This window comes from Lynx rufus, unplaced genomic scaffold (assembly GCF_022079265.1).
Source record: "Lynx rufus isolate CCGP_SWC_20201006 ecotype Redwood Valley unplaced genomic scaffold, mLynRuf1.p SCAF_2, whole genome shotgun sequence".
Lineage (NCBI taxonomy): Eukaryota > Metazoa > Chordata > Mammalia > Carnivora > Felidae > Lynx > Lynx rufus.
In genome coordinates, this window is record NW_025814834.1 from 211,607,719 (window position 1) to 211,635,261 (window position 27,543).

General features: G+C 51.4%; 1 protein-coding gene across 1 annotated transcript in view; it reads right to left on the reverse strand.

The window, feature by feature from the left end:
- Positions 1-4,784: 4,784 nt before the first annotated feature.
- The window catches only part of KAZN (kazrin, periplakin interacting protein), a 460,396-nt gene continuing 437,637 nt past the window's right edge, over positions 4,785-27,543 (reverse strand). Inside the window, exons 11-15 of the mRNA XM_047085038.1 lie at positions 25,420-25,651; positions 24,009-24,110; positions 23,308-23,474; positions 6,769-6,883; positions 4,785-4,949 (exon numbers count right to left, since the gene is read on the reverse strand). Of these exons, the coding sequence (XP_046940994.1) occupies positions 4,785-4,949; positions 6,769-6,883; positions 23,308-23,474; positions 24,009-24,110; positions 25,420-25,651 (781 nt within the window). The remainder of the gene's footprint in view (positions 4,950-6,768; positions 6,884-23,307; positions 23,475-24,008; positions 24,111-25,419; positions 25,652-27,543) is intronic.

Below are 27,543 nucleotides of genomic sequence, written 5' to 3' on the forward strand. Positions count from 1 at the left end.
GAGGGAAAGGGACACCGTTACAGAAGGTGGAGACTTCACGTCCAGTTAGGAAGTGCTGCCGGCAGTGAGGGTGATGTAAATGGGCAGGAGGCAGAGCGGGTCCCCCGGGAGTGGGCGGAAGCCCAGCGGAAGTTCTGCTGTTGCTCGAGGCTCCTTCAGCACTCTCAGGAGACGAGCTCCTCGCTTCCTTCACCCAGCCATGTGGGCCTTATCCCAGCCTCATTTACTCTGGCCCGCCTACCACGGGACCTTTGCACATGCCGTCCCGGCAATCTGGAATCCTTTTCCCTCTCCTCTTCACGTGCTGAACTCGCCTCCCTCCAGGCCTCACCTCCTCTTGACCACACTAAACACCCACGTGATAACCCCCCCCACCTACCAGCTTCCCCTGCTCTCAACACCGGTCTTAGTTACGCCCTTACATTGCCCGAGGAGTATTTGATTCGCGTGTCTTTTCCCCGCTGGACTAGAAGGTCTGCAAGGGCAGAGGCTGGGCAGGACTCCATTGACCATTATATCCTCGGCATCTAGCTTATCCTCTCGCCCTGCCTGGAACGTTCTTCCCCCAGGTGTTGGCGGGGCTGGCTCCTTCCCAGAACTTAGGTCCCGGTTCACAGGTCCTCTGGGCGCCCCCACCCCTGCACCACATTACCACTGTCCGAAATCAGCCCCCCTGGCCACGAACGAGCTTCTGCAAAGCAGGAAGAGAGCTGTCACCAAGAGCAGGACGAGGTGGCACTGGGAGAGATAAACGTCGGCTGTTGAAGACCCCCCAATGAGTAGCCTGAGCCGACTGAGGCCACCACCGGATACCAGAGGGCCATGCGGGAGGGGTGAGGCGGGCAAGCTACTGATGCTAAGGGAGGGTCCCCGCTCAGGTGTTCTCCTCCTGGAAACGGGGAGCGCAGGCCCCAGACTTTTCCAGCAGGACAGAGAGCCTCTCAACTCCACTTCGAGTGACGCCCCCTGGCGAGGTAAGTCCTGTGCTGGGAGGGGGCGGCGGGGAGGGGATCCCCAGCGTTGCAGCGACAGGAAGTGTGCAGCCAGGGTGGGGGGCCCTGGGGTGGCGAGGCAGATGACTGAGTCTGAGTCCCTGCCTTGGGACTTCTTAGCTCTATGGAGCTGGGTGAGCCCCTCAGCAGCCCCCCACCTCAGTCTCCCCATCTCTGAAATGGGTGGGTAATCTCTCCCAAAGAGGCTGTTGGGAAAATTAAAGGAGAACACACGGAGAGAAAGGCTACGATGAATGGGCCGCTGTGCAGTAGTGTTTATTGTTACAGTGTTAAAATTCACTCTTGGGAAGACGCTGGGGCCGTGACCAGCAACTAAAAGGCCAAGAGCGTCATCTCTGTTCGTGGACAACTTTTCCCTTTGCGGCCAACAAACTCCCTCTGTGTTGGGACACCTTCTCACCAGCCAACTGTCGCCAGTAACGTGGGCTTCAGAAGTCGCCGTGTCCCACGGGCTTTCTTTCCTCGCCGCTCACCCGCCAGGAGCCCGTTGGAGCCTCGAAGAGCAGCGTGCACGGGACGGGCCAGAGCCTACGGGCTTCGATGGGAAGGGGGTGGGCGCAGCCTGGAGCTCTGGAGGGTCTGGGTGGCCCCGCAGGGGACGTGTCCTGCCACATCTTCCCGCTCTGCCACGTGCAGCCCTGTTTAGTGACCTCGAGGTTTGGGGTCGCTGTTCTGAGGCCCCCTCTGTGCTGCCTGGGCTGCGTAGAGGCCCTTCCCCTTCCCCTTCCCCTTCATCTGGGCCGGGTTGTCATGCGGCTCCTCCTTGCCCCCTGCAGCCTGGGGCCCAGGGGGCAGGTGGGTGACTGAGGTGCTGACAGACAGACAGACTTTTAGGAGAAAAGCTCTGCCCAGCTAATGACAAAAGGACCTTCCAGAGGTGTCTGGGTCAGAAAGCTGAGAGAGTCTGCTGGGCAGGTGACTTTTTTTTTAAATGTTTATTTTGAGAGAGAGAAAAAGAAGGAGGGAGAGAGAGGGAGACGGAGAAGGAGAGGGGGAGAGAGAGAGCGTGCAAGAGCGAGGGGCAGGGGCAGGGAGAGAAGGAGAGAGAGAAGCCCAAGCAGGCTCCGAGCTGTCAGGACAGAGCCTCATGCGGGGCTCCATCCCACGACCACAAGATCATGACCTGAGCCAAAATCAAGAGCTGGACACATAACTGACGGAGCCACCCAGGCTCCCCGGGCAGGTGCCTCCTGGTGGCCCTGGTCCCCGCTTCTCCCCAGCCTCTGGCACCAACTACCCCTCTCTAAGGGGCCAGCACCCGTGGACACAGATGATGCCGCTCCAAGAAGCACATTCGTATGTTCCCAGGTCCGGAAGCCACACCACCCTCCACGACCACACGACTCAGGCCCTTTGCACAGGATGTGGCAGGTCCCTGTTCTGCAGGCGGCCACCCTGCCCGCCTGAGTCACGAAAAGCCAATTCCAAACGGTCACTTGGCTGCCAAGGACCGGGGCGTCGGGTGGGAGAGAGTGTGCTATTAAGGTATCATTTGGACCGAAAGGTGCTTTCGAGGTTGTCCGCATCACCCCAGGCCTGCTGGCCCAATGTTGCACATTTTGGGGACAATGCCATCCCTGCCGGTGACCCCCCCCCATACTGTCCACTTGCCCATCTTGTGCCCCGTGGGGTGGAGCGGGGGTGGGAAAGGCAAGCTCCATTTCCGACAACTCGGGTGAATGTTGGCTTTAGATAATCAGGCCCCCTTGTGCTACCCTTGCTCACCCTGTGGGAGTCATTTCCTGCCTGGTCTGCTGCTTCCCAAGAGGCAGATCCCAGGGTTCCGGGTCACCCAGCCTGGAGGCTGGCTTGGGAGTGACCTGTGGCATCGGGTTAGAAGACGTTTTACTTCCCCCTCCGGGCTGCAGACCCCAGGCGTGGCTGAATGTGGCTGGAATTTGGAACCTCAGCAAAGCCACCTTAGATACCAGAGCTTCCCGTCCCGCCCGCCCCCCCCCCCCCCGAAAGGCCACAGAATCAGAAATGGGACCCTAGAAGGCTAAACATCAGATGAACGGAGGGCCATCCACCCGCCCACCAGCTGGGCGTTTGGTTTCCATGGGCAAGAAAAGCTGTGCTTATCTTAAGATCAGAGAGAAAACCATGGTCTTCGGCATCGGGGAGGAAGGGTCACTCTCAGGTTCCTCAGGCCTCGGTTTAGGCTTTTCCCGCAGGGGGAACTGGTTCATTGGGCTGAGGAACGTGTACTTTGACGGTTCTTGGAGGCCGACACCTGTTCAAGTCCTGGGAGTTCAGACCTGTCATTGACTCTGGTGCGAATGGCCCCAATGGCGGTCGAGCATCATGGTCCCAACAAAGGATTCGCTTTGACAACCAAAGTGTCAGGGGAACTCCAGTGCATGTCGTCCCTCCCAAGTCATCACTCAGTGCTGAGGTCAACAGACTCGAGCCCGAACACATGGATCTGACTGGTTTTCAAGGGTTGTGTCTGTGGACTTTTTTTTTTTTCTCTCTCTCTCTCTTTCTGGTCAAGCCCTACTGGGGGCTCTAGAGAGTCTGAACATTAAGCATTCCTTTCCTCCTTGTGAATGTTGTTCCAACCGGAACACTGTTGGGGAGAACCAGTTCAAGGTCAGTCCGGTGCTGTCAGTGGGAACTCAGAGCTCCCTTCTAGCCTGGTTGCTTGCCACCTGTCTCCTGAGTGGTTACAAAGTGGGTTACAGACATTAGCATGTGTTAATTCTCACAATGTCCCTGGGAGGGAACCAGGAAGTGTTGTGGATGCAGGTGTTGAGGCACAGAGGGGTGAGGCCACCGGCAAGAAGCCACATAGGCAAACAGTGGCAGAGTCAGGAAAAGGGCGGGGGGGGTTCTCTCCACCAGTCAATGACTGTGCTCTCCAGCCTTCATCTCCATGAGGGCATTGGTGAACACACCCCCGTTCCAGGTGACTGAGACCTCACCACACAGGTTTGTTGGGTTAATAGTGACAAGCATTTCCCTGCCCCCAATCCCAACCCCGCTGTCGAACTTGGTCGTCGCCGGCCTGAGTCAGTCAGCCCGGATCCCGTCCTCAGGATGTCCCTCCCGACGACAGGAAACCTGCATTTCCTGGAACCGTTGCTGCTAAGCCCCGACCCGCACCCTCCCGGCGCTGGAGCCGCGCCTGGGAGCAGGCAAAAGGCTCTTCTCCGCGTCCACCCCATGTGCCCCATGGCTTTTGGGGTGGAAGGGAGTGGCCGCCCCATTTTGCAGTCTCCCAAGGGAGATTCAGCGAGCTGAGTCAGAACCCGGGTGCTCAGTCGTGGGGGGCACAGGTGCTGGAGCCAGGAGCCCCGCCAGGCTGGCTGGAAGGGCCCCCGAGCCGACGGGTCAGCCTCAGGCTGTGCTCGCCCCTGGCACCGCCCTTGCTGGGTGCCTGTGTCCGGCTGGAGCCGCACCTGCGCTTTCTGGGAGGGTGCTCTTGGGGAACTGCCTGCCTCCTTCCAACCGCGGCAGCTCAGTTCAAGGCCGCGGGGACCACCCGGCCTGCTCAGTGGCTGGCGGTCACTCTGGGTGGGGCCTGGGTTATAGAGAGGCTGGGCCGACAGGTCCTCCCACTGAGCGGACAGGTCCACAACCCGCTGAAGACAGGCAGGCCGGTGTCCCCTCGTTCCTCGGAGCGCCCGTCTGAAACTGCGACAGTCTGCTGGGATTGTGCCCGGGAGGGGCGCATCCCTGGCCCATGGCCACTACGTGCAGTGGTGACAGCATCTGGCTACCCTTCCTCCGCGGGTGTGTCCGTGTCGGGGCTGGTGGGGCGTCAGTCCCTTACACATTGGTGACCTCGAGGCCGTTGTAGCCTTCCAGCCGGCACTGCTCTGGCCTGCCCTGGGGGTCGTCGTCTCCACAATCTTCATTTTGAAGAGAGCCATAGTCATCATGAAAATCGGGGTCTTTGCTGCTGAAGCCCCTTCCTATCTTCCCCAGCGGCAGCTGAGAAGAGAGAGATGAAGGTCAGAGGAAAAAAGGAACGGGGTGCCTTGCGATCTGGAAAACGTGGGGTCCCCCCATTCTCATTGCTGCGTGACCTTAAGCAACTTGCCTAACCTCTCTGTGTGCTTCCTGCTGCTCAGAGACCCCTGAGAGGATTTTGTGAGTCAACCCTCGGAGACAGCTTTGTGTTCCCAACTGAAGGAACTGATTGGTTGCCCAGGGTGAGGACAAATATAGTGCGATTGTCCTCAAAAGTCTCCTACCTCCCTCCTCAGCAGGAGGAGCATGGAGAATGGGTATAACAAGACAGGCGAGAATGTCTGAGCAGGGGCGTGAGGTCTGACTGCGTTCCCAAGTCGAGAAGAAATATTCTAGCACTTCCTGGTGTGGCAGAAAGGGTGTGCGTGTTTTGGAGACTCAGAAACTGGGCTTTCGATCCCTGCTTTGCCACTTCCTGGCTGTGTGACCTGGGATGAGTCACCTGCCCTCTCTGAGCCTCAGTTTTCCCAGCTTCAAGGTGGGAATAGAAGTTCCTTTTTCCCAGAGTTGTCACAAAGAGTAGAAATTGGATCTGTAAAGCACACAGCCAGGTGTTGGCAAAGGGTGGCTATTATTAACCCTACACAGCAGGTCCTCAGTGTGTATTTATCTCTTATTTTGAACATATCTCTATTATAATCTTCCTGATGGCGCTTTGAAATTACTTATTCCCTCGACCGCCAGACCAGTGTTTCTCGATCTTTTGTTCCATGTTGCCACCTTTAAAAACGGAGACTTTTCCGATATTTTCTCCTAATCCCACCCCCCCATCAAATGTTCACCCCACAGATACACTGTGCTTCTGTTCATGTCCCGTATACATACCTGTGCTTCATACATAAAAAGAGGGAGGTTTTGGCCCCTTCCCACCAAACCCATTTTCACCCCATTCTAGACTGCACGTTTTGGACCGAGAGCACGGTAAGAGTAAGGGAGAGAATTTATTCATGCTTGGTCCCATTGATGCTCGGGGTGGTGCCTAAAACACAATTAGGATCCAAAAAACGTTTGCTGCATGAATGGAAGAATTTTTGGATTATCCACTTGGGCCATCTGTGTCTACACACTTCCATTTAGGAATCTGGGTCAGTCTGAGTCTGTGTGAACTCCATATACCAGAGGCTAATCTGCTGCTATCGGTCAGGTCATTGGAGTTCGAGAGCTAAGTCGGTGGTTCTCAGAGTTTGGGGTGCATGGAACCCTCTGGACGGCTTGGCTGCAACCAAGGATCCCCGTCACCCCCAGAGGCCCTTGGTTTTAGGAGGCTCGGGTGGGGGCGCCTGGGTGGCTCAGTCAGTTAAGCGTCTGACTCTTGATTTCGGCCCAAGTCATGATCTCACCGTTGGTTGAGTTCGAGCCCCGCGTCAGGTTCTGAGCGGAGCTCACAGAGCCTGCTTGGGATCCTCTGTCTGTCTGTCTGTCTGTCTCTCTCTCTCTGCCCCTGCTCACACTTGCTTTCCCTCTCTCTCATTCTCTCTCAACAAATAAACAAACATTTAGGAGGCCCAGGTGGGTCCCAGAAGCTGCCTGTGATTCTGATGCAGGCGGGCGAGACCCGTGCTTTGAGATGCTACTCTAAGCCCAGGGTGGGGGCTGGGCTTAAAGCATCATGCAGGTCAATTGAAGGTGTCTTCCTCTCTCCCGTCTGCATCTGTGACCTGGTCCATTGGTCCCCCTCCACAAGCCAAGACAGGAGCTGGGAGGGGGCATCATGGGTCCAGATGACAAAAAGACCTTCCCCAGGCTGCAGGAGCCCCGGGTGAAGGCGTCAGCGTCTTACCCGGCCAGCCTTGTATTTAATGCCGCCGCTGCTCTCCTCCTTCCCCGCCCGGGTGACGCTGGAGGCCCTCCCTGGGGGTGTTCCGAAACGCTCAGCCTCCCGGATGCCTGAGGAGCTGGGGAGAGACACATTCTGAGTCAGCGGTGGGGGACCCGGTCAGCTACCATCACCCAGAGACACACACACTCACTCACACAGTTGACAATGACCCTACCTGCTGCAATTTACCGCGTACCTTCTGCGTGCTAAGCACCCCTGTGCTATGAATGCATTCCGAAGCGTCAGGAAAATCGCCCCCGCCCTGCTTTTGAAATCTGTGTCTACCCCGCCCCACCCCACAGTGACTTGTTGACTGAAGTGACCCCACTACTCCCTTCTCTGTGTTAAAGCGCTGAAGGCTTCTGTTAGAATAGGATTCCGCAAACTGCGGCCTGCAGGCTGGAGCCGGCCCGCCGACTGATTTTGCAAATAAAGTTTTATTGGAACACAGCTACGCCCGTTAGTTGTTTATGTGTTGTCTAAGCCTCCTTTCTTGCTATGAGAACAGAGTTGTATACTTTTTAAAAAATGTTTATTTATTTTTGAGAGAGAAAGAGACAGAGCATGAACAGGGGAAGGGTAGAGAGAGAGGGAGACGCAGACTCTGAAGCAGGCTCCGGGCTCTGAGCTGTCAGCACAGAGCCCGACGTGGGGCCCCTGAACCCACGAGATCATAATCCGAGTTGAAGTCGGATGCTTAACGAACTGAGCCACCCAGGTGCCCCTGTATATATTTTTTTCTTTTTTTAATTTTCTTTTTTCTTTTTTAAAATTTACATCCAAATTAGTTCGCATATAGTGCAACAGTGATTTCAGGAGTAGATTCCTTAGTGCCCCTGACCCATTTAGCCCATCCTCCCTCCCACAACCCCTCCAGTAACCCTCAGTTTATTCTCTATATTTGAGTCTCGTATGTTTTTCCCCCTCCCTGTTTTATATTATTTTTGCTTCCTTTCCCTTATGTTCATCTGTTTTGTCTCTTAAAGTCCTCATGTGAGGGGCGCCTGGGTGGCTCAGTCGGTTAATCGACCGACTTCGGCTCAGGTCACGATCTCGCGCTATGTGAGCTCGAGCCCCGCGTGGGCTCTGTGCTGACTGCTGAGAGCCTGGAGCCTGTTTCAGATTCTGTGTCTCCCTCTCTCTGACCCTCCCCTGTTCATGCTCTGTCTCTCTCTGTCTCAAAAATAAATAAATGTTAAAAAAAAAATTAAAAAAAAAAGTCCTCATGTGAGTGAAGTCATATGATTTTTGTCTTTCTCTGACTAATTTCACTTAGCATAATGCCCTCCAGTTCCATCCACGTAGTTGCAAACGGCAAGATGTCATTCTTTCTGATTGCTGAGTAATACTCCACTGTATATATATACCACATTTTCTTTATCCATTCATCCATCGATGGACATTTGGGCTCTTTCCATACTTTGGCTATTGTCGATAGTGCTGCTATAAACAGTGAGGTACGTGTGTCCCTTCAAACAGCACACCTGGATCCCTTGGATAAATACCTAGTAGTGCCATTGTTGGGTCATAGGGTGGTTCTATTTTTAGTTTTTTGAGGAACCTCCATACTGTTTTCCAGAGTGGCTGCACCAGCTTGCATTCCCACCAACAATGCAAAAGAGATCCTCTCTCTCCGCGTCCTCGCCAACATCTGTTGTTGCCTGAGTTGTTCATGTCAGCCATTCTGACAGGTGTGAGGTGGTATCTCATTGTGGTTTTGATTTGTATTTCCCTGATGATGAGTGATGTTGAGCGTTTTTTCATGTGTCAGTTGGCCATCTGGATGTCTTCTTTGGAGAAGTGTCTATTCATGTCTTTTGCCCATTTCTTCACTGGATTATTTGTTTTTGGGGTGTTGAGTTTGGTAAGTTCTTTATAGATTTTGGATACTAACCCTTTATCTGATATGTCACTTGCAAATATCTTCTCCCATCCCATCCCGTCAGTTGCCTTCTAGTTTTGCTGATTGTTTCCTTCTCTGGGCAGAAGCTTTTTATTTTGATGAGGTCCCAGTAGTTCATCGTTGCTTTTGTTTTCCTTGCCTCCGGAGACGTGTTGAGTAAGAAGTTGCTGCGGCCGAGATCAAAGAGGTTTTTGCCTGCTTCCTCCTCTAGGATTTTGATGGCTTCCTATCTTACATTGAGATCTTTCATCCATTTTGAGTTTATTTTTGTGTGTGGTATAAAAAAGTGGTCCAGGTTCCTTCTTCTGCATGTCGCTGTCCAGTTTTCCCAGCACCACTTGCTGAAGAGACTGTCTTTATTCCATTGCATATTCTTTCCTGCTTTGTGAAAGATTAGTTGGTCATACATTTGTGGGTCCATTTCTGGGTTCTCTATTCTGTTCCATTGATCTGAATGTCTGTTCTTGTGCCAGAACCATACTGTCTTGATGATTACAGCTTTGTAGTATAGCTTGAAGTCTGGGATTGTGATGCCTCCTGCTTTGGTTTTCTTTTTCAAGATTGCTTTGGCTATTCGGGGTCTTTTCTGGTTCCATACAAATTTTAGGATTATTTGTTCTAGCTCTGTGAAGAATGCTGGTGTTATTTTGATAGGGGTTGCATTGAATATGTAGATTGCTTTGGGTAGTATCGACATTTTAACAATATTTGTTCTTCCTATCCAGGAGCATGGACTCTTTTTCCATTTTTTTGTGTCTTCTTCAATTTCCTTCAAAAGCTTTCTATAGTTTTCAGTGTATAGATTTTTCACCTCTTTGGTTAGATTTATTCCTAGGTATTTTATGGTTTTATGTGCAACTGTAAATGGGATTTATTCCTTGATTTCTCTTTCAGTCACTTCATTGTTGGTGTATAGGAATGCAACTGATTTCTGTGCATTGATTTTATATCCTGAAACTTTGCTGAATTCATGAATCAGTTCTAGCAGTTTTTTGGTGAAATCTTTAGGGTTTTCCATATAGAGTATCATGTCATCTGCGAAGAGTGTAAGTTTGACCTCCTCCTGGCCGATTTGGATGCCTTTTATTTCTTTGTGTTGTCTGATTGCAGAGGCTAAGACTTCCAATACTATGTTGAATAACAGTGGCACAAGTGGACATCCCTGTCTTGTTCCTGACCTTAGGGGGAAAGCTCTCAGTTTTTCCCCATTGAGGATGATATTAGCATTGGGTCATTCATATATGGCTTTCATGATCTCGAGGTATGCTCCTTCTATCCCTACTTTCTTGAGGGTTTTTATCAAGAAAGGATGCTGTATTTTGTCAAATGCTTTCTCTGCATCTATGGAGAGGATCATATGGTTCTTGTCCTTTCTTTTATTGATGTGATGAATCACGTTAATTGTTCTGCGGATATTGAACCAGCCCTGCATCCCAGGTATAAATCCCACTTGGTTGTGGTGAATAACTTTTTTAATGTATTGTTGAATCCGGTTGGCTAATATCTTGTTGAGGATTTTGCATCCATGTTCATCAGGAAAACTGGTCTATAGTTCTCCTTTTTAGTGGGGTCTCTGTCTGGTTTTAGAATCAAGGTAATGCTGGCTTCATAGAAAGAGTTTGGAAGTTTTCCTTCCATTTCTATTTTTTGGAACACCTTCAAGAGAATGGGTGTTAACTCTTCCTTAAATGTTTGGTAGAATTCCCCTGGAAAGCCATCTGGCCCTGGACTCTTGTTTTTTGGCAGATTTTTGATTACTAATTCGATTTCCTTACTGGTTATGGGTCTGTTCAAATTTTCTATTTCTTCCTGTTTCAGTTTTGGTAGTGTATATGTTTCTAGGAATTTGTCCATTTCTTCCAGATTGCCCATTTTATTGGCGTATAATTGCTCATAATATTCTCTTATTATTGTTTTTATTTTTTCTGTGTTGGTTGTGATCTCTTCTCTTTCATTCTTGATTTTATTTATTTGGGTCGTTTCCTTTTTCTTTTTGATCAGACTGGCTAGTGGTTTATCAATTTTGTTAATTTGTTAATTTGTTATCAATTTGTTAATAAAGATATGAATTTATTGCCATTATGATGCTTGTAGAGTTGGAGCTTCTGGTGGTGTTCTCTGGTCCTTTTTAGTCTGTTGCTTTTGGTCTTTTTTTTTTTTTTTTCATCTTTTCTCCCCTCAGAGAGTCCCCCTTAAAATTTCTTGCAGGGCTGGTTTAGTGGTCACAAACTCCTTTAATTTTTGTTTGCCTGGTTCAAAGAACCAGCTTCTGATTTCATTGATCCGTTCTACTGTTTTTTTGGTTTCGATATCATTAATTTCTGCTCTAATCTTTGTTATTTCCTGTCTTCTGCTGGTTTTGGGTTTTATTTGCTGTTCTTTTTCCAGCTCCTTAAGGCATAAGGTTAGGTTGTGTATCTGAGATCTTTCTTCTTTCTTTAGGAAGGCCTGGATTGCTATATACTTTCCTCTTAGGACTGCCTTTGCTGCGTCCCAGAGGTTTTGGGTTGTGGTGTTATCATTTTCATTGACTTCCATATACTTTTTAATTACCTCTTTAACTGCTTGGTTAACCTACTCATTCTTTACAGGGATGTTCTTTAGTCTCCAAGTTTTCGTTGTCTTTCCAAATTGTTTCTTGTGGTTGATTTCGAGTTTCATAGTGTTGTGGTCTGAAAATATGCATTGTATGATCTAGATCTTTTTGTATTTGTTGAGGGCTGATTTGTGTCCCGGTACATGATCTATTCTGGAGAATGTTCCATGTGCACTTAAGAAGAATGTGTATTCCACTGCTTTAGGGTGAAATGTTCTGAATATATCTGTTAAGTCCATCCGGTCCAGTGTGTCATTCAAATCCATGGTTTCCTTCTTGATTTAAAAAAAAATTTATTTTTAATGTTTATTTTTGAAAGAGACAGAGACAGAATGCGAGTGGGTTAGGGGCAGAGAGAGGGAGACATAGAATTCAAAATGGGTTCCAGGCTCTGAGCTGTCAGCACAGAGTCTGACACAGGGCTTGAACTCACAAGCTGTGAGATCATAACCTGAGCCGAATTCGGACGCTCAACCGACTGAGCCACCCAGGCGCCCCAGATTTTTTGATTAGATGATCTGTCCATTGCTGTGAGTAGGGTGTTGAAGAATCCTACTATTATAGTATTACTATCGATGAATTTCTTTATGTTTGTGATGAATTGATTTATATATTTGGGTTCTCCCACATTTGGCACATAAATGTTTACAATTGTTAGGTCTTCTTGGTGGATAGACCCCTTGATTATGATATGATGCCCTTCTGCATCTCTTGATACAGTCTTTATTTTAAAGTCTAGATTGTCTGATACAAGTATGGCTACTCCGGCTTTCTTTTGTTGACCATTAGCATGGTAGATGGTTCTCCATCCCCTTACTTTCAATCTGAAGGTGTCTTTAGGCCTAAAGTGGGTCTCTTGTAAACAGCATATAGATGGATCTTGTTTCTTATCCATTCTGTTACCCTATGTCTTTTGATTGGAGCATTGAGTCCATTGACGTTTAGAGTGAGTACTGAAAGGTATGAATTTATTGCCATTATGATGCTTGTAGAGTTGGAGCTTCTGGTGGTGTTCTCTGGTCCTTTCTAGTCTTTGTTGCTTTTGGTCTTTTTTTTTTTTTTTCATCTTTTCTCCCCTCAGAGAGTCCCCCTTAAAATTTCTTGCAGGGCTGGTTTAGTGGTCACAAACTCCTTTAATTTTTGTTTGCCTGGGAAACTTTTTATCTCTCCTTCTATTTTGAATGACAGCCTTGCTGGATAAAGAATTCTCGGCTGCATATTTTTCTGATTCAGCACATTGAATATATTCTGCCACTCCTTTCTGACCTGCCAAGTTTCTGTGGATAGGTCTGCTGCAAACCTGATCTGTTTTCCCTTGTAGGTTAGGGACTTTTTTTCCCTTGCTGCTTTCATGAGTCTCTCCTTGCCTGAGTATTTTGTGAATTTGACTATGATATGCCTTGTTGATGGTCGGTTTTTGTTGAGTCCACTGGAGGTCTTCTGTGCTTCCTGGATTTTGATGTCTGTGTCTTTCCCCAGGTTAGGAAAGTTTTCCGCTATGATTTGCTCACATACCCCTATTTCTCTCTCTTCCTCTTCTGGGACCCCTGTGATTCTGATGTTGTTCCTTTTTAATGAGTCACTGATTTCTCTAATTCTTTTTTTTTAAATTTTTTTTCAACGTTTATTTATTTTTTTGGGACAGAGAGAGACGGAGCATGAACGGGGGAAGGGCAGAGAGAGAGGGAGACACAGAATCGGAAACAGGCTCCAGGCTCTGAGCCATCAGCCCAGAGCCTGACGCGGGGCTCGAACTCGCGGACCGCGAGATCGTGACCTGGCTGAAGTTGGACGCTTAACCGACTGCGCCACCCAGGCGCCCCAGATTTCTCTAATTCTTAAATCGTGCTCTTTTGCCTTGATCTCCCTCTTTTTTTCTGCTTCATTATTCTCTATAAGTTTGTCCTCTGTATCGCTGATTCTCTGTTCTGCCTCATCCATCCTTGCCGCTGCGGCATCCATTCGTGATTGCAGCTCAGTTATAGCATTTTTTATTTCATTCTAGTTTTACTTCTTTTATCTCTGCAGAAAGGGATTCTAATCTATTTTCAACTCCAGCTAATATTCTTATTATCGTGATTCTATATTCTGGTTCAGACATCTTGCTTGTATCTGCGTTGGTTAAGTCCCTGGCTGTCCTTTCTTCCTGCTCTTTCTTTGGGGTGAATTCCTTCATTTTGTCATTTTGAAGGGAGAAAAGGAATTAATGAGGGAGAACAATTAAAATTTAAAAAATATTAAAATTAAAAAAAGATTAAAATTAAAAAATTAAACACACACACACACAAATTGAATAAATGATGCTAGATCCTAGGTGTGTTTTGGTCTGGGTGTTGAAAGTGTTTTGACAGATTAGAGAAAAAAAGGGGGGGGAGAAAAAAAAAGGAAATCGTTTGAGAGTTTGAAAAAAATGAATACACTGAAGTAGACTAAAATGAGATGATGGAGGTAAAACAGAATGTGAAAAAACATACACAGAAGTAAAGAATATAGTAGAAAAAATTAAAGAAAACTATTTTATTAAAACTAAAAATAAAAATGAATTTTTCTTTTTCTATATTCAAGAAGGAGAAAAGAAACGAGAAAGAGAAAAAAGAGAAAAAAGAAAAAAAGGAAAAAAGGAAATCGTTTGAAAATTTGAAAAAGTGAATACACTGAAGTAGACTAAAATAAAATGGTGGAAGTAAAATAGAATTTAAAAAAATTTACATAAAAGCAAAAAAATAGAAAAAAAATAAAGAAAAATATTTTTAATAAAAATTGAAGGTAAAAGTGAAGTTTTTCTCTTTCTGCATTCAAGAAAAAGAAAAGAAACGAAAAAGAGAAAAAAGAAAAGGAAGAAAAAGGAAATCGTTTGAAACTTTGAAAAGGTGAATACACTGTATTAGACTAAAATAAATGTTGGAAGTAAAATAGAATTTGAAAAAATTTACGCAGAAGTAAAAAATGTAGTAAAAAAAACAAAGAAAAATATTTTTAGTAAAAATTGAAAATAAAAATGAATTTTTCTCTTTCTGTATTCAAGAAAAAGAAAAGAAGTGAAAAAGAAGAAAAAAGAAAGAAAATGGGATAGATGGACTTGCTACCAGATTGAAATAGGACTGAAATTGCTTCGTTTTCCCCTAGAAGTCAGACTAGGAAGCGCTTTATGGTCCTTAAACTCAGCAGACGGTGAGACGTGTGTTCTTCAAGAGCGAGGTTCGCCTGGTTGGGCGGGGCTCAGTGTAACGGCTCCGCTCTCCACTAGATGGCGCTGCTAGCCTCCTGGGGTGGGTTCTTGTGGCGCTCGTAGGTGCGTATGCGCATGCGCGCGAGCGGTGAAATGGCGCCACCCAGCTACCCGGTCTGTTCTCCCCGATCAGCAGTCGCGCACCCCGTCCTCTGTCTTCAGCTCTCGACCGCTCCCCGCTTCTTCCCTCTCCGTGACCAGGCCCCAGGCAGTCGCTCTCTCCCGAGTTTTGTCTCAGACGCGGCTGTTTTCCCCGGCCCCTTACTTCCGAAGGGCTGCGGCTTTGGCTCCTTCCGCCCCTCTGCGGGAGGGTCTCCCCGGACGCCGGCCGCACCCAGGAAAGTTCGCCAAACCGTGCTGCTGCCGAAGCCCAGAGACTGCGGCCGGGTGCCAGCCGCCCCAGAAAAAGTTCGCGAGCTAGCGTAGCAGCTGCCTTTCAGGGATTATGGAAAATCGCAACACGCATCTGGCACCAGGCTTCACCCTTAACGACCTTGTTCCAGCACCAGCGATCGGGGCCGTTCTCTGGGGTCTGCTGGGCCCAGGTGGCCTCACAGCCTCTACCGAACGCCCTTCCGGCCGTGGAACCGCTTCTCCCCGTGTGGCCCGAGAACCTCCCGGACCCCGCTCTGCTCCTGGGGATTCGCCCTTCCCGCCAGAGCACCCACCGCCAGGTATCGAGCTGGGGAGTTGCAGCCTTTGCGCTCCCCCTGTTTACGGTCTTAATGGAATTTAAACCCTCTTCTTTCTCCTTTCTCCCTTTTTAGTTCAGTCCCTGCGGCTGTTTCCAATTTTCCACTTTCTCTCCAGCTGCTTTTGGGGAGGGGTGCTTTTCCCGTATTCTCCCCCCGACCCTTGACTCCGTCCTCTCTCTGCCTGCAAAAGCACCTCCCTTCCCGCGGCTTCTTGCTCCCCAAGTCCGCCTCTCTGCACCGCGTCCCTGCTGAATTCTGTGGCTCAGGTTGTGCAGGTGGTCGTGTTAATCCTCCAGTCAGTTTTCTAGGTGTGTAGGTTGGTTTAGTGTTGGTCCGGCTGCATTTCATGGACACGAGACCCACAAAAATCTTCTATGCTCTTCCACCATCTTGTCTCCTCCTCCCCCGTATATTTTTGATATAGACCGAGTGTCTGTTTTGACACAGTTCCCAAGTGCTAACATTTACTATCTAACCTTTTGGTTTTTTTTATTTGATAGAGAGAGAGTTTGTGTGCATGCGAGTGGGGGAGAGGTGCAGAGGGAGAGAGAGAAAATCTTAAGCAGGCTCCATGATCAGCATGGAGCCCAATGTGGGGCTGGAAACCACGAACTGTGAGATCATGACTTGAACTGAAATCAAGAAGTTCAACTGACTGAGCCACCCAGGCGTCCCTCTGTCTAACGTTTTAAAGAAGTCTTCCGGCCCCTGTTAGAATATCAGTGCTGTGCTGGACATATGAGGTGTTGGGGTAAGAATCCTGGTCCAGAATCCTGGAAGTTCCGAACTCAGTCCTCCCACCTGCCCTGTTTTACTTTTAGATGTTGGCCAAACCCCCGTCTCCCCTGGGCTCCGGCGTTCAGCCTTTGCCTGGAGGGTAGGCTGTAGCCTTGGCGGGAGCCTTGTGCACGTTCTCCGTCAACCTTGCCAGACCCAAGCCGCTTATGTCCAGAGAATTTCTCGGAGCTCTAGCAGGATTGAAATCCCGGCTCTACCATTCATTGGCTGTATGACCTTGAGCAAGCCATTTCGTTTCTTGGAAGCTTGGTTTCTAGGTCTGCAAAACGGGGATTATAACGTAGCCAACTTTATGAAGTTAGTTAAAACGTGCTTCGAAGCTTAGCTGACGTCCAATAAATGGCCACAATAAGGGTTCGTAGTAACACTTAGAACACTTTGCAAAGGAGTCGGCTCTGATTGACAGGCAGCCAGGGATCGGGGTCGCGGGAGCTGAGAGCCTTGGCCCAAGCTAACATGAAGGCAGACTTGCTAAGAGAAATGAACCCTCTAGGGTTTTTAAAGCTGCCTCAGAGAAGTCCTGCTTCCGGGGCAAACTTTGTCGAGGGGGTTTAAGGCAGGGGAGAGGTGGCATGTAGGTGGTGCTGGCAGGTTGGAGGGCAAATCAAGCTGAGTTTTCAGATCCGTGGGTGCCAGGGGCTCCCCGGGTCTAGTGGGGAAGCCGTTCCAATGCAGAAGCCATGAAAATCTAAACTCACTCAGCCAGCGGTTTGCTGTCATGCATCGAAGTGCGTTAAATCCTCCTGACTTGGGGACACTAGCCGTTGAATGAGCTTGGGAGAGCTGCCGGGGCCCTCGGCTTCCCCCTGGAGAAGAGGTAGAAGTCAGGCCTTACCTGAGGATTCACGAGACCCTCGGTGGCAGGGATGGAGCTTGACCTTGAGCCTCTAGGATCAAGATCCGGACCCTGGAGGACAGCGTAGGACCCTGGGCTCCACACCAGTGGAGTGGCCTGGCCTGACCTCTGAGCAGGTACGTCACCTGGGCTGTGTGTTCTGCAGAGAGGGGTGCGTAAAAGCTCTTCTCGGGGCGCCTGGACGGCTCAGTCGGTTAAGCGTCCAACTTCGGCTCAGGTCATGATCTTGCAGTTCACGAGTTCAACCCCCACATCGGGCTCCATGCCGACAGCTCAGAGCCTGGAGCCTGCTTCGGATTCTGTGTCTCCCCCTCTCTCTGCCCCTCCCATGCTCATGCTCTCTCTCTCTCTCTCTCAAGAATAAGTAAACATTAAAAAAAAATTATGAAGTCCTACCTCAGAATGTGACCGTGTTTGGAGAGGAGACTTTGTGGAGGTAGGTAATTAAGTTAAAATGAGGTCATTCGAGTGGTCCACAGTCCGATATGACTGGTGTCCTTGCAAGAATCAGAGATTTGGGGGGCACCTGGGTGGCTCCGTCGGTTAAGCATCCGACTTAGGTTCAGGTCATGATCTTGCGGTCTGTGAGTTCGAGCCCCACGTCGGGCTCTGTGCTGACAGCTCAGAGCCTGGAGCCTGTTTCAGATTCTGTGTCTCCCTCTCTGTCTCTGCCCCTCCCATGCTCATGCTCTGTCTCTCTCTGTCTCTCAATAATAAGTAAACATTAAAAAAAAAAATTTTTTTTAAAGAAGATGGTGGGTGGGTTGAAGAACAAACCCATCAGGAAGATTGTCCTTCATTGTCGGGGGCATCCTGGGGGGCTCAGAGAAAGGGTTGTTCCCACCAGTACTGAACCACATTTAGGAGAGAGAGAGAGAGAGAGAGAGAGAGAGAGAGAGAGAGAGGTCTTAACCTCCATTATTGCAGTTGAACCTGGGCATTTATGCCCTGGGACAAAGGCTCAAAAGTCCCCCTGGGAGGGGCTCAGGGAGGGGCCTTGACACCTTCCGCTGTTGTCTGGTCATTCGGCTCACCCTTCAGGGAAGAAGCAGCGTATGATGGTTTAAATCCCAGCTCCACTGTTTATCAGCTGATGGGTCCAGGCAAGATAGGTAACCCTCTTGTACCTCAGTTCCCTCGTCTGTGAAATGGGGCTCCTAGTATGTGTCTCCTGGTAGCTATCAAATGCTAGGCCCTGAGCCGGACCCGTGGCAGAGGGCAGCCAGTGGCTGTGGCAGTTTGATGACCGCACCCTAGAGCTGCCTCTGCAGGAGGGAAGGAGAAGGGAGGAGGAGAGGGAGATGTTGGCGATTCTTCCATTTTTGGAAACAAAATGGCAACCTCTGGACTGTGGGTCATGAGGCCATAGAACGGGAATGAGTAAGAAGATACAAAGTTTGCTGCTTCAGAGATCTAGGGGACACTCTGGGGGCCCCTGGGTGGCTCAGTTGGTTAAGCAACAGACTCTTGATTTTGGCTCAGGTCGTGATCTCACAGTTTGTGAGTTCGAGCCCCGCGTCAGGCTCTCAGCATGGAGCCTGCCTAGGATTCTCCCTCTCCCTCCTTCTCTGCCCCTCTCCTGCTCACGCTGTCTCTCTCTCTCTCAAAATAAATACACATTAAACAAAAATGCAGAGAACTCCATGTCTGACCTCATATCCAAGCAGAATATAAGTGGGCATTCTGGAAGGACCCATCCCTGTCCCTGACTCTGTTAGTGACGGGCAGGATCATCCTCCAGGCCGACACTGGGGACAGTCCCCTATTTCCATGCAGACTTTCCATTTGGCTGCTCCGGGGCTGCAGCGAATGCCTTTGGAACACCACGGCTACTCCCTGCATCCCTTCTGTCCCCTGGTTTATTTCTCCGGATCTGGAACTCACAGAGGACTGACACACAGTTGGTGCTGGACGGGGGTTTATCAGGAGAAGCAGGAGGCGCGCGTCGGGGCAGATGCCGCGAGAGGATGCGAGACACTGCTCGTTTGGGTGTGTGTCTTGTCACAGAGACAGGAGGAGGCGGGAGAAGACGATGTCATGTTGGGACTCAGTAACGCCGGGAACGTGCCTCTCCCGGGGTCAGGTGTGGATGCTAACGTTCCCTGACTCCGTGGCCCCGGGCCACAGTATGGGGTGACTGCAGCCTCCTGGTGTGCTCTGAGCGGCCTGCCCCCTCTCCTCTCTAAGTGGTCACAGGGCCTCAGGGTCTACTGGGGAGTGGGAGCAGGTGCTCGTCGGCACCCCCGTAAACGCCAGCGTGGTGGAAAGCCATTGGGTCCTTGGGAGACATTGGCACGGCCACTGGCTACTCTTATGGGGCCACTGCACTTCTCTGAAGCTAGTTTTCTCACCCATACGATGGGGCAATGATCTGGGGCGCCTGGGTGGCGCAGTCGGTTAAGCGTCCAACTCTTGATTTCAGCTCAGGTCACTATCTTGCGGTTTGTGAGACTGAGCCCCGAGTCGCGCTCTGCGCTGAGAGCTCGGAGCCTGCTTGGGATTCTGTCTCCTGCTCTCTCTGCCCCTCCCCTGCTTGCTCTCTCTCTCTCTCTCTCAAAATAAATAAAAATAAACTTTAAAAAATGGGACAATGATCCCTTCTCATCCAGCTTCCTTCTTAGGGACGAGGATCAGATGAAATCAGGAATGAGACAGAACTTTGCTGGTGATAACTTGCAAGTCAAATTGCCAAGTGTTATTCCCACAACCGTCACCTGGTCCCCCCAAGCCTTGGATTCAATCCGGGATGGAGTCTCGGGTTAGCCCTTGGTATCGATTCAATGGTCAGGGATGTCTCTCCATCTGAATCCTTCCACCCCATCAGAGTATTCTGGAAGGGCTCACCCCAAAGGACCAGCACCACCTGCCCTGCCCCCTCTCTCTGGAAAGCTAAAGTCAGCAACAGAAGGACAGGGAGCAAGAGGGCAATGGGCAGGGCAGTTTCACTGCTTGGGCCACCGCTGAGATGTCCTGGGGCAAAGCCCGAGGACCTTGGTTAATATAAACCCATCTGACCCTCCCACGCATCTCACCACATGCCTGGGGGTCACCGTCTCCACTGGTGTTCTGCTTAGCTGGGGACACTTGTACCAACAGGGGGTGGTCTCCAGAATTTCTTAGAAACTCATGAAGTTCTGTTTCCCCTAAGCTGACCGAAATCTCTTCCCCTGGGCTGTGGCAGGTTCTCAGCAAAGGGGTGTCAAATGCCACACTGAGACCCGATGCACGGGCCATGGACGGACACACAGAAGGAAGCAGCATGGTGCAGAGGTGACAGCAGGGAGGTGGGCCTGAGGTCTGGGCTGGCGGAACCTCTCAGTGCCCTGGCTGCCCAGCTCTGACTCCTTGCCTGTAAGATGAGAAGAGTCCACTTTCCTCTTCCTTATCCTGATATCAGGAAGGATTGCTTTCCTCTTATTCTTTTTTTTTTCAACGTTTATTTATTTATTTTTTTTTTTTGGGGGGGACAGAGAGAGACAGAGCATGAACGGGGGAGGGGCAGAGAGAGAGGGAGACACAGAATCGGAAACAGGCTCCAGGCTCTGAGCCATCAGCCCAGAGCCCGACGCGGGGCTCGAACTCACGGAGCGCAAGATCGTGACCTGGCTGAAGTCGGACGCTTAACCGACTGCGCCACCCAGGCGCCCCACTTTCCTCTTATTCTTAAACAAATTTTTTAATGTTCATTTTATTTTTGAGGGAGAGAGACAGAGCGTGAGCAGGGGAGGGGCAGAGAGAGAGGGAGGCACAGAATCCGAAGCAGGCTCCAGGCACCGAGCCGTCAGCACAGGGCCCGATGCGGGGCTCGAACCCATGAACCGTGAGCTGAAGTCGGATGCCTAACCGACTGAGCCACCCAGGTGCCCCACTTTCACCTTGTTCTTAAAGGAGTCTTTGGCCTGTCCACAGCATAAGAACCCACCCTATTTGCTCCCCACCAGAAACTTCCCCAGCGCTCAGCCACAAATCCTGGACAGTCCTTTTAATGCACCTGTTAGCTCAGGAGTGCTCAAGGGTTCAATCAGACACATGAATGCCTGCTAATGTTTAGCTAGTGCTGCCCCTCCAGGGCTCAGAATGTATTAAGGCCATTACAGATCACAATGCTCCAGAAGGGAGGTCAGGGAAGGGGACAATTCTTAGGAGAAAAGCCTTTTTCCTGCACCTGTTGATGTACACCTCATGGAATAGGGTCCTCGTCAAACGTTGGTCTCCATAGAACTACCTCAGAATGCTCAGAATGTACATTCCTGGGCTCTACCAGCAGATAAGGGTCCTGCAGATCTGAGTCAGGGCCAGGGGGTCTGCATTTCACAAGGGCACCGATGATTCTGCTGCAGGAGTCCATGGACCACGCTTTGAGAAACACTCAGGTATTAGCCTGCCGATGGGGAAGGGCAACTCGGGACTTCTGGATTGCCGCCACTAATACACAACTCCCCCCACCCCCTAAGCCTCAGTGTCTCCACCTGCATAACACAGGGTGTGTTCCAGCTGCTTCTTGAGGCTTCACGCGGTTTGGGGGTTCAGCACTCGGGGTTCTGACTCGAGAGCCTCCGATTCAAATCTGAGCTCAGTCAGCAAGACGGACACAGCCTTAGCGAGACTCACCGACAATTAAAGGGTAAAGACTTAAATTACTAAAACCAGGAATGAGAGAGGGCACATTACTACCAACTTTACAGAAATAGGAGAGGCTATCAGGAAGTGATTATATAATCAATTACATGCCAACGAATTAGCTAACCTCGGCAAAACGGACAAATTTCTAGAAAGATATAAACTACTGAAACTGATTCAAGAAGAAATAGAAATTCTGAATAGGTTTGTAACAAAGAAAATTGAAGTAGGGAAAAAAAAATTCCCCGAAGAACAGTCCGGGACCATGAGGCTTCACCAGTGAATTCTAATAAATGTTTAAGGAATAATGAAAACCAATCCTTCACAAACTCTTCCAAAAAAAAAAAAAAAAAATAGGAGGGGAGAGAATACTTCCCAATTTAACCTATGAGACCAGTATTACTCTGATACCAAAACCAGACAAAAATATCACAAGACAAAAAAACTCTATAGACCAACATCCTTTATAAATATAGATGCATGGGGTGCCTGGGTGAGTCAGGTGGTTGAACACCTGACTTCAGCTCAGGTCATGATCTCACGGTTTGTGAGTTCGAGCCCTGCGTCGGTCTCTGTGCTGACAGCTCAGAGCCTGGAGCCTGCTTCAGACGCTGTGTCTCTTCTCTCTCTGCCCCTCTCCCACTTGTGCGCGCTCTCTCTCAAAAACAAATAAATAAACTTAAACAATTAAAAAATATATAAACATAGATGCAAAAATCCTCATGCAAATGCTAGCAAACTTCGTCCAGCAACATATGAAAAGGAATATACACCACGACCAAGTGGGATTTATCCTAGGAATGCAAGGTTTCCAACGTATGGCAATCAGTCGATGTAATATGTCATATTAACAGAACAAAGGGCAAATCTGGGCTCTGCTACTTTCTAGCTGTGTGACCTGGGGCAGGGACCTTGGCCCCTTCAAACAAGTTTCTCCATTTATTTATTTATTAAAAAAAATTTTTTTTAATGTTTATTTATTTTTGAGACAGAGAGAGAGACAGAGTATGAATGGGAGAGGGTCAGAGAGAGAGGGAGACACAGAGTCTGAAGCAGGCTCCAGGCTCCGAGCTGTCAGCACAGAGCCCGACGCGGGGCTCGAACTCACTGGCTGCGAGATCGTGACCTGAGCCGAAGTCGGACGCTCAACCGACTGCGCCACCCAGGCGCCCCTAGTTTCTCCATTTTCAAAGGAGGGTTGGTGACACTGACTTCTTGGTGTTGTCACGAGGACGAAATTAGTACCCATAGCAAGTGTCCAATAAACCTTAGCCTAACGGTAATTATTTTGCGGACAGAATCCACTGGGAGGGGGTCTGGGTCATCTGTCCAGGTGCTTCTTCTCTGGCCACTTTTCAGCTGAGGAGGCTGGGGTCGTTGGGCTGACACGGCCTGCTCCCCGGGACCATCAGCACCATCAGTCTGCTCGATCGCTGCCTCCAAACCTCCGTCTCCACAGCTCTCCCTGCCCGAGCGGCCACCTTGACCTCTCCGGCCGGTGCGAGTCCTCCCCAGCCCACACCCCACCCTCGCAGGGTCTTTCCTTACACCTGTGCTATTCACTTTCCCTTCCCTAAATGCCGGGGGAGTTTGGGGATTTCACCACACACTTCATTCAAGACCTGACCCCTCCTCTGTGACCTTCACGCTAAAGCACCTTGCTTCTCGGAGCCCCAGTTTCCTCTGTGTCAAAGGAGGCCTCCGTGTGGTAGGGGAGAAGGGGGTGCGGGAAGTGAGGGGGCCCTGGGGAAGTCAGGGTCATCTCCTCGAGCCCCAGAGCGGGAGCCAGCAGCCCACACTCACTTGGCTGGGTGGAAGACGGCAGTCATCTCCTCTGCCAGGTGTCTCCGGAGGATGTGCTTCCCGCTGGGGATGCCCAGGGCAGTGGCCATGGCCTCGGCGTTGAACGTGGGCTCCAGCACCAACACAGCACCGTGGATGCCGCTGTTGGTCAGGTTGTCTGCGTACTCCTGAGGGCGAGGCACAGGGCTGGTCAGCCTTGGGGGGCTGCCCTGCTAGTCTGAGGGGGCCACCCTGTTGTCCTGAGGCTGCCCTGCCGGCTTGAGGTGCCCTCAGCTGCAAGTGGGGACATGTCCCCCACAGCAAAGGCTTGTCCCCCTGGGGACCGGTCAGTTTAAGCCCAAGGGGGATCCCCTCACTCCTTTACGGCCATGAGGACGGTCACCAAGACTATTTTGTCACTGACATATACTCAGACCTTGGCAGGCAGCCCATAAATACTTGTCCAGTGAGAAGAGAAACCCAGATCCAACCCGACCCAGGCTTCAGGGGACAGCCCAGCCTCTCCACTCCTGCTACGAGAAAGGCATCATTAATGGGGGTCCCGCTGTGGGGGCGGGGTGAGCGCTCCCTCCTCTTGAGTGACAGGAGGCAGGCACTCTCAGCAGCCTGGGCGGACACCCCACTCCCACAAAATGGGCACAAAACGTGCATGGGATTGGCACGTGCCTGTGAGTCGCCCCCAGCCCATCACCGCCTCTCACCTTCAGGTCGATGTCCCGCACCCACTTGAGCACCCGTTGGTTGGTCCAGACCACGGGGTCTATGTTCTGGGTCTCGCAGCGGGCGCGGCGCTCCTGGAGGGCCTTGTGGGGGGAAGACAGCGGGTCAGCTGGTGTGTCGGGGGGGGGGTGGCTACACAGAGATGACAAGGAGCGAGGGTCCGCCGTGTTGGGGGGACCCTGGTATGACAGTACAGGGAGGAGTTCTGGCCGGCGAGCCCCAGCTTCTCTGGCCACGTCAGGCTGGGGCTTGGCCCTTCATCGTGGGAAATGGGGAGAAGCCTGCTTCTGGGGTGGAGGGCTGGGTGAGACCCCCAGAGGCTGCCTGGTTTGTGCGTCCCTGTCCGCCGCTCTCCTGACACAGAGTGGGTGCCCAACAATGTGGCCCTTCCATGAGGGGCTAGGTCTCTTGTGGGTCCACCCAGCCCCTGGGGGCAACGAGTGTCACCCAGGCACAAAAGGTCACCCACGGCAGCCTGTAGAGAGATCAGCCTGGTCCCCTTTCGCAAGCCCCCTTGGGGGGACTGGCTCCCAGACAAGGACTCCTGGGCTCGGGGTGGACACATGGATTTCTGCCCCTCGCCGGCCGATGGCTTTCTCCAACCTGCCCTGACCAGCCCCAGTGCACCAAGCCCTTTTCCACACTTGACTCTCATGATCTTCCTGCACATCCACATCCTTCACCAGCCTGGGGCTCCCGGGGGCCCGGGGCCTGTGCCTCGGGTCCTGTGCTGGGCGTGCGCGAAGGGCTGGAGAGCTGGACGGCGCCCTTTTCTATGCCTCTCCTCCTGACCCCCAGCTCTTGTGCTCTGACGTCACACTCGAAGAAAAGGAAACCATCTGGACTGATTCCACTCCGCAGCTGAGGGCCCCTCCCTCAGGGATATTTGGTCCCCGGGGAGCTGAGGCGCATGTCCCGGGCCGTCCGGCTTGGCAGGGCTCTGAATCAAGGGGGCGCTCAGAGTCCAAACTCTAACTCTACCCCCTGCTGTCCGGTTGCCTACCTGGCCTCCCTGTTCAAGACCTCAGTTCAGCTGTCACTCTCTCTGGGACGCCCTCCCTGATTCCTCTGGAAGCGACTCCTTTGGATTTTCATAAAGCCCCGGGCTTTCCTCACCGGGGCAACTTTCCACGGTATTGTGGCTCCAGCTTCTGCGTGGTTCTCCCTGATCAGCAGTGAGCTCTTGGATGAGGGTTCCCCACTTCCTCTGAATTGGGCACCGGGCCTGATGATGCCCAACAAGCAGTTGTTGGAAGAGGGAGGGAGTGAGGAAGGGGCGGATGGATGTGTGTGGATGGAGGGATGGGCAGGTAGTCGGGTGGACAGACAGTGGGTACCAGTGTGGGAAGAAGGGCTGCGGGAGGTGCCCCCACCTCCTGCCCTGGTCCTCACCTCCCTGCTGAAGTTCACTTGGTACAGCAGCTCGATCCCCAGAAGGATGCTGACCTGGTGGAACTTCTTGGACACGTTCAGGTGCTTTTCCAGGTCCCGCTTCATCAGGGAGTGTAGCATCCGCCCGTCGACCAGGTGGTTTTGGAAGGCCTGAGAGTACTGGGACAGGCCGATGTCATTCAGCCAGGCCTTGGCCACCCAGTGATGGTCCAGGTCAGCGGCTTTGGACAGGCTGGCGAGGAAAGACATGGCCAGAAAGAGGGATGGGTGGGGGACAGGCGGCAGGAACAGAGGGACGGGAAGAAACGGGGCGGAGATGGGCAGAGACGAAGATAGAGGGAAAACAACAGGGCGGGGGAGCGTGGGGGACCAAGAAATCGGGGAGACGGACAGGAAAAGGGATGAAGAGACAGGAAGAGAGAGACAAAGCAGAGATGGGGAGAGAGGTGGGCACAGGGGGCGGGAGGAGACAGAGACAGACAGAAAGACAGACACAGAGAAACAGAGAGCGAGCCCCCAAAGAGCAGAAAAAGGATCAACAGAGAGGCAGACAAAGGGGACAGGAAAAGAGGAGAGAGCACATTCAGACACGCTGAGTGGGAAGGGACAGTGGCAGAGCAGCAGGGACATGTGCAGTGGGAAGCAGCACCTCTGGGAGCCCTCGGCATCCTCAGCCTGTCCCTGGGCACGGTCCCCTGGGAATGTCCCTCTACCGAAGCCCTGAAGCCTGCAAAGCCACGGCCAGGGCCGTCTCTCCTCAAAGTCACACCGTGGCGTGTCTTGAAATCAGAATTAAAACCACCGTTTTGCCCATTCCAAGCCCTCTCACCTCACTGCTAGACCTCAGATCCTCTGTATCCCACACAGAACCTAGCTCAGTGCTGCACACATAGTAGGTGCACAACGAAGACTCAAACGGATAAAAAGGCGCGTGCTCCGGACCAAGAGGTCCTTCCGGCTGTCATTCCCCTAATCGCCACACGGTGGCAGCGGGACAGAAGGAATTAGCACAGCCCAGCTTGCCTACCTAGGGACTCGAGAAATGACCCCCGCGGCTGCCAGGTGGGCGGGTCCACTACAGAGGGATCAGGATGTTATAGGGAAATGTGGGCCCACGGGGAGACACCGCCCCCTTCCCCAGGTCCGGGATTGGGACCAGCATCCTCCCCTCCCCGCCCCGGATGGAACACCCCTCACCCACTTTCCAGCCCCCTCCCTGTGCACCCATCTCTAAGAGCTGCCCTACCAGCCACTTAAGCTGGAGACCTGGGTGGGATTTTCACTCCCACCTGGCTTAGCTGCCTCCTTTCCACTCTGTTCCGCCCACTCTGGGCAACCCTGCCTCTCCCTGGACTCTGCCCTCCCGCTGGTCTGCTTGCTCCAACTGAGCCCTCCCCAGTCTCTTCCCCAGGACAGCAGCCGGGGCCGACCACACCACCCATCCTGCTGGTGCTCCTGCCTGGCTCCTTGCTGTCCTTCCTTCATTCCACCAATACGCGCTTAGCAGCTACTGACTGCTGTGCCCGGGATGGATGCTGTCGTGTAATGGGCACGTCTCCCCTCACCTCGTGGCCCCTTTCTTTCCTTCTTCTCCCCTGTGCTCTCTGTTCCCTGGTGGCATCATGTCCAGGGCTCTGGATACATCTGTAAATGAGGACTCCCAAATTCTCATCTCTCCCCTCTCCTGTCTTCTGAGACCCAGCTTCTCACTAACTGCCCTCCTAGCATTTCCTGACTGTCACGCATTTCACATTTAATGGGCTCCACATGAAATGCCCTGTCCCTTTTCCCAGCTCTGCCCCGTTGCCCACCATCACCCAGCTCCCGGGCCTCACTTGCCCTCCTCCTCCCTCCCCCGCCGGGTCTATCAATCACTCTGGTCAGTGTGTCTGTCCCCTTTTCTCCTTTTCTGGGCTCAATCTACCACCACCTCTGGCACAGATTTCAGCAATTGCTTCCTTACTTCCGCCCCCCACCCCCCGCCACCTGCTCCACCCCTTCTAATCCACTTTTCCCCACAGTGGCCAGTCTTTTAAAACCAACGGGGCGCCTGGGTGGCGCAGTCGGTTAAGCGTCTGACTTCAGCCAGGTCACGATCTCGCGGTCCGTGAGTTCGAGCCCCGT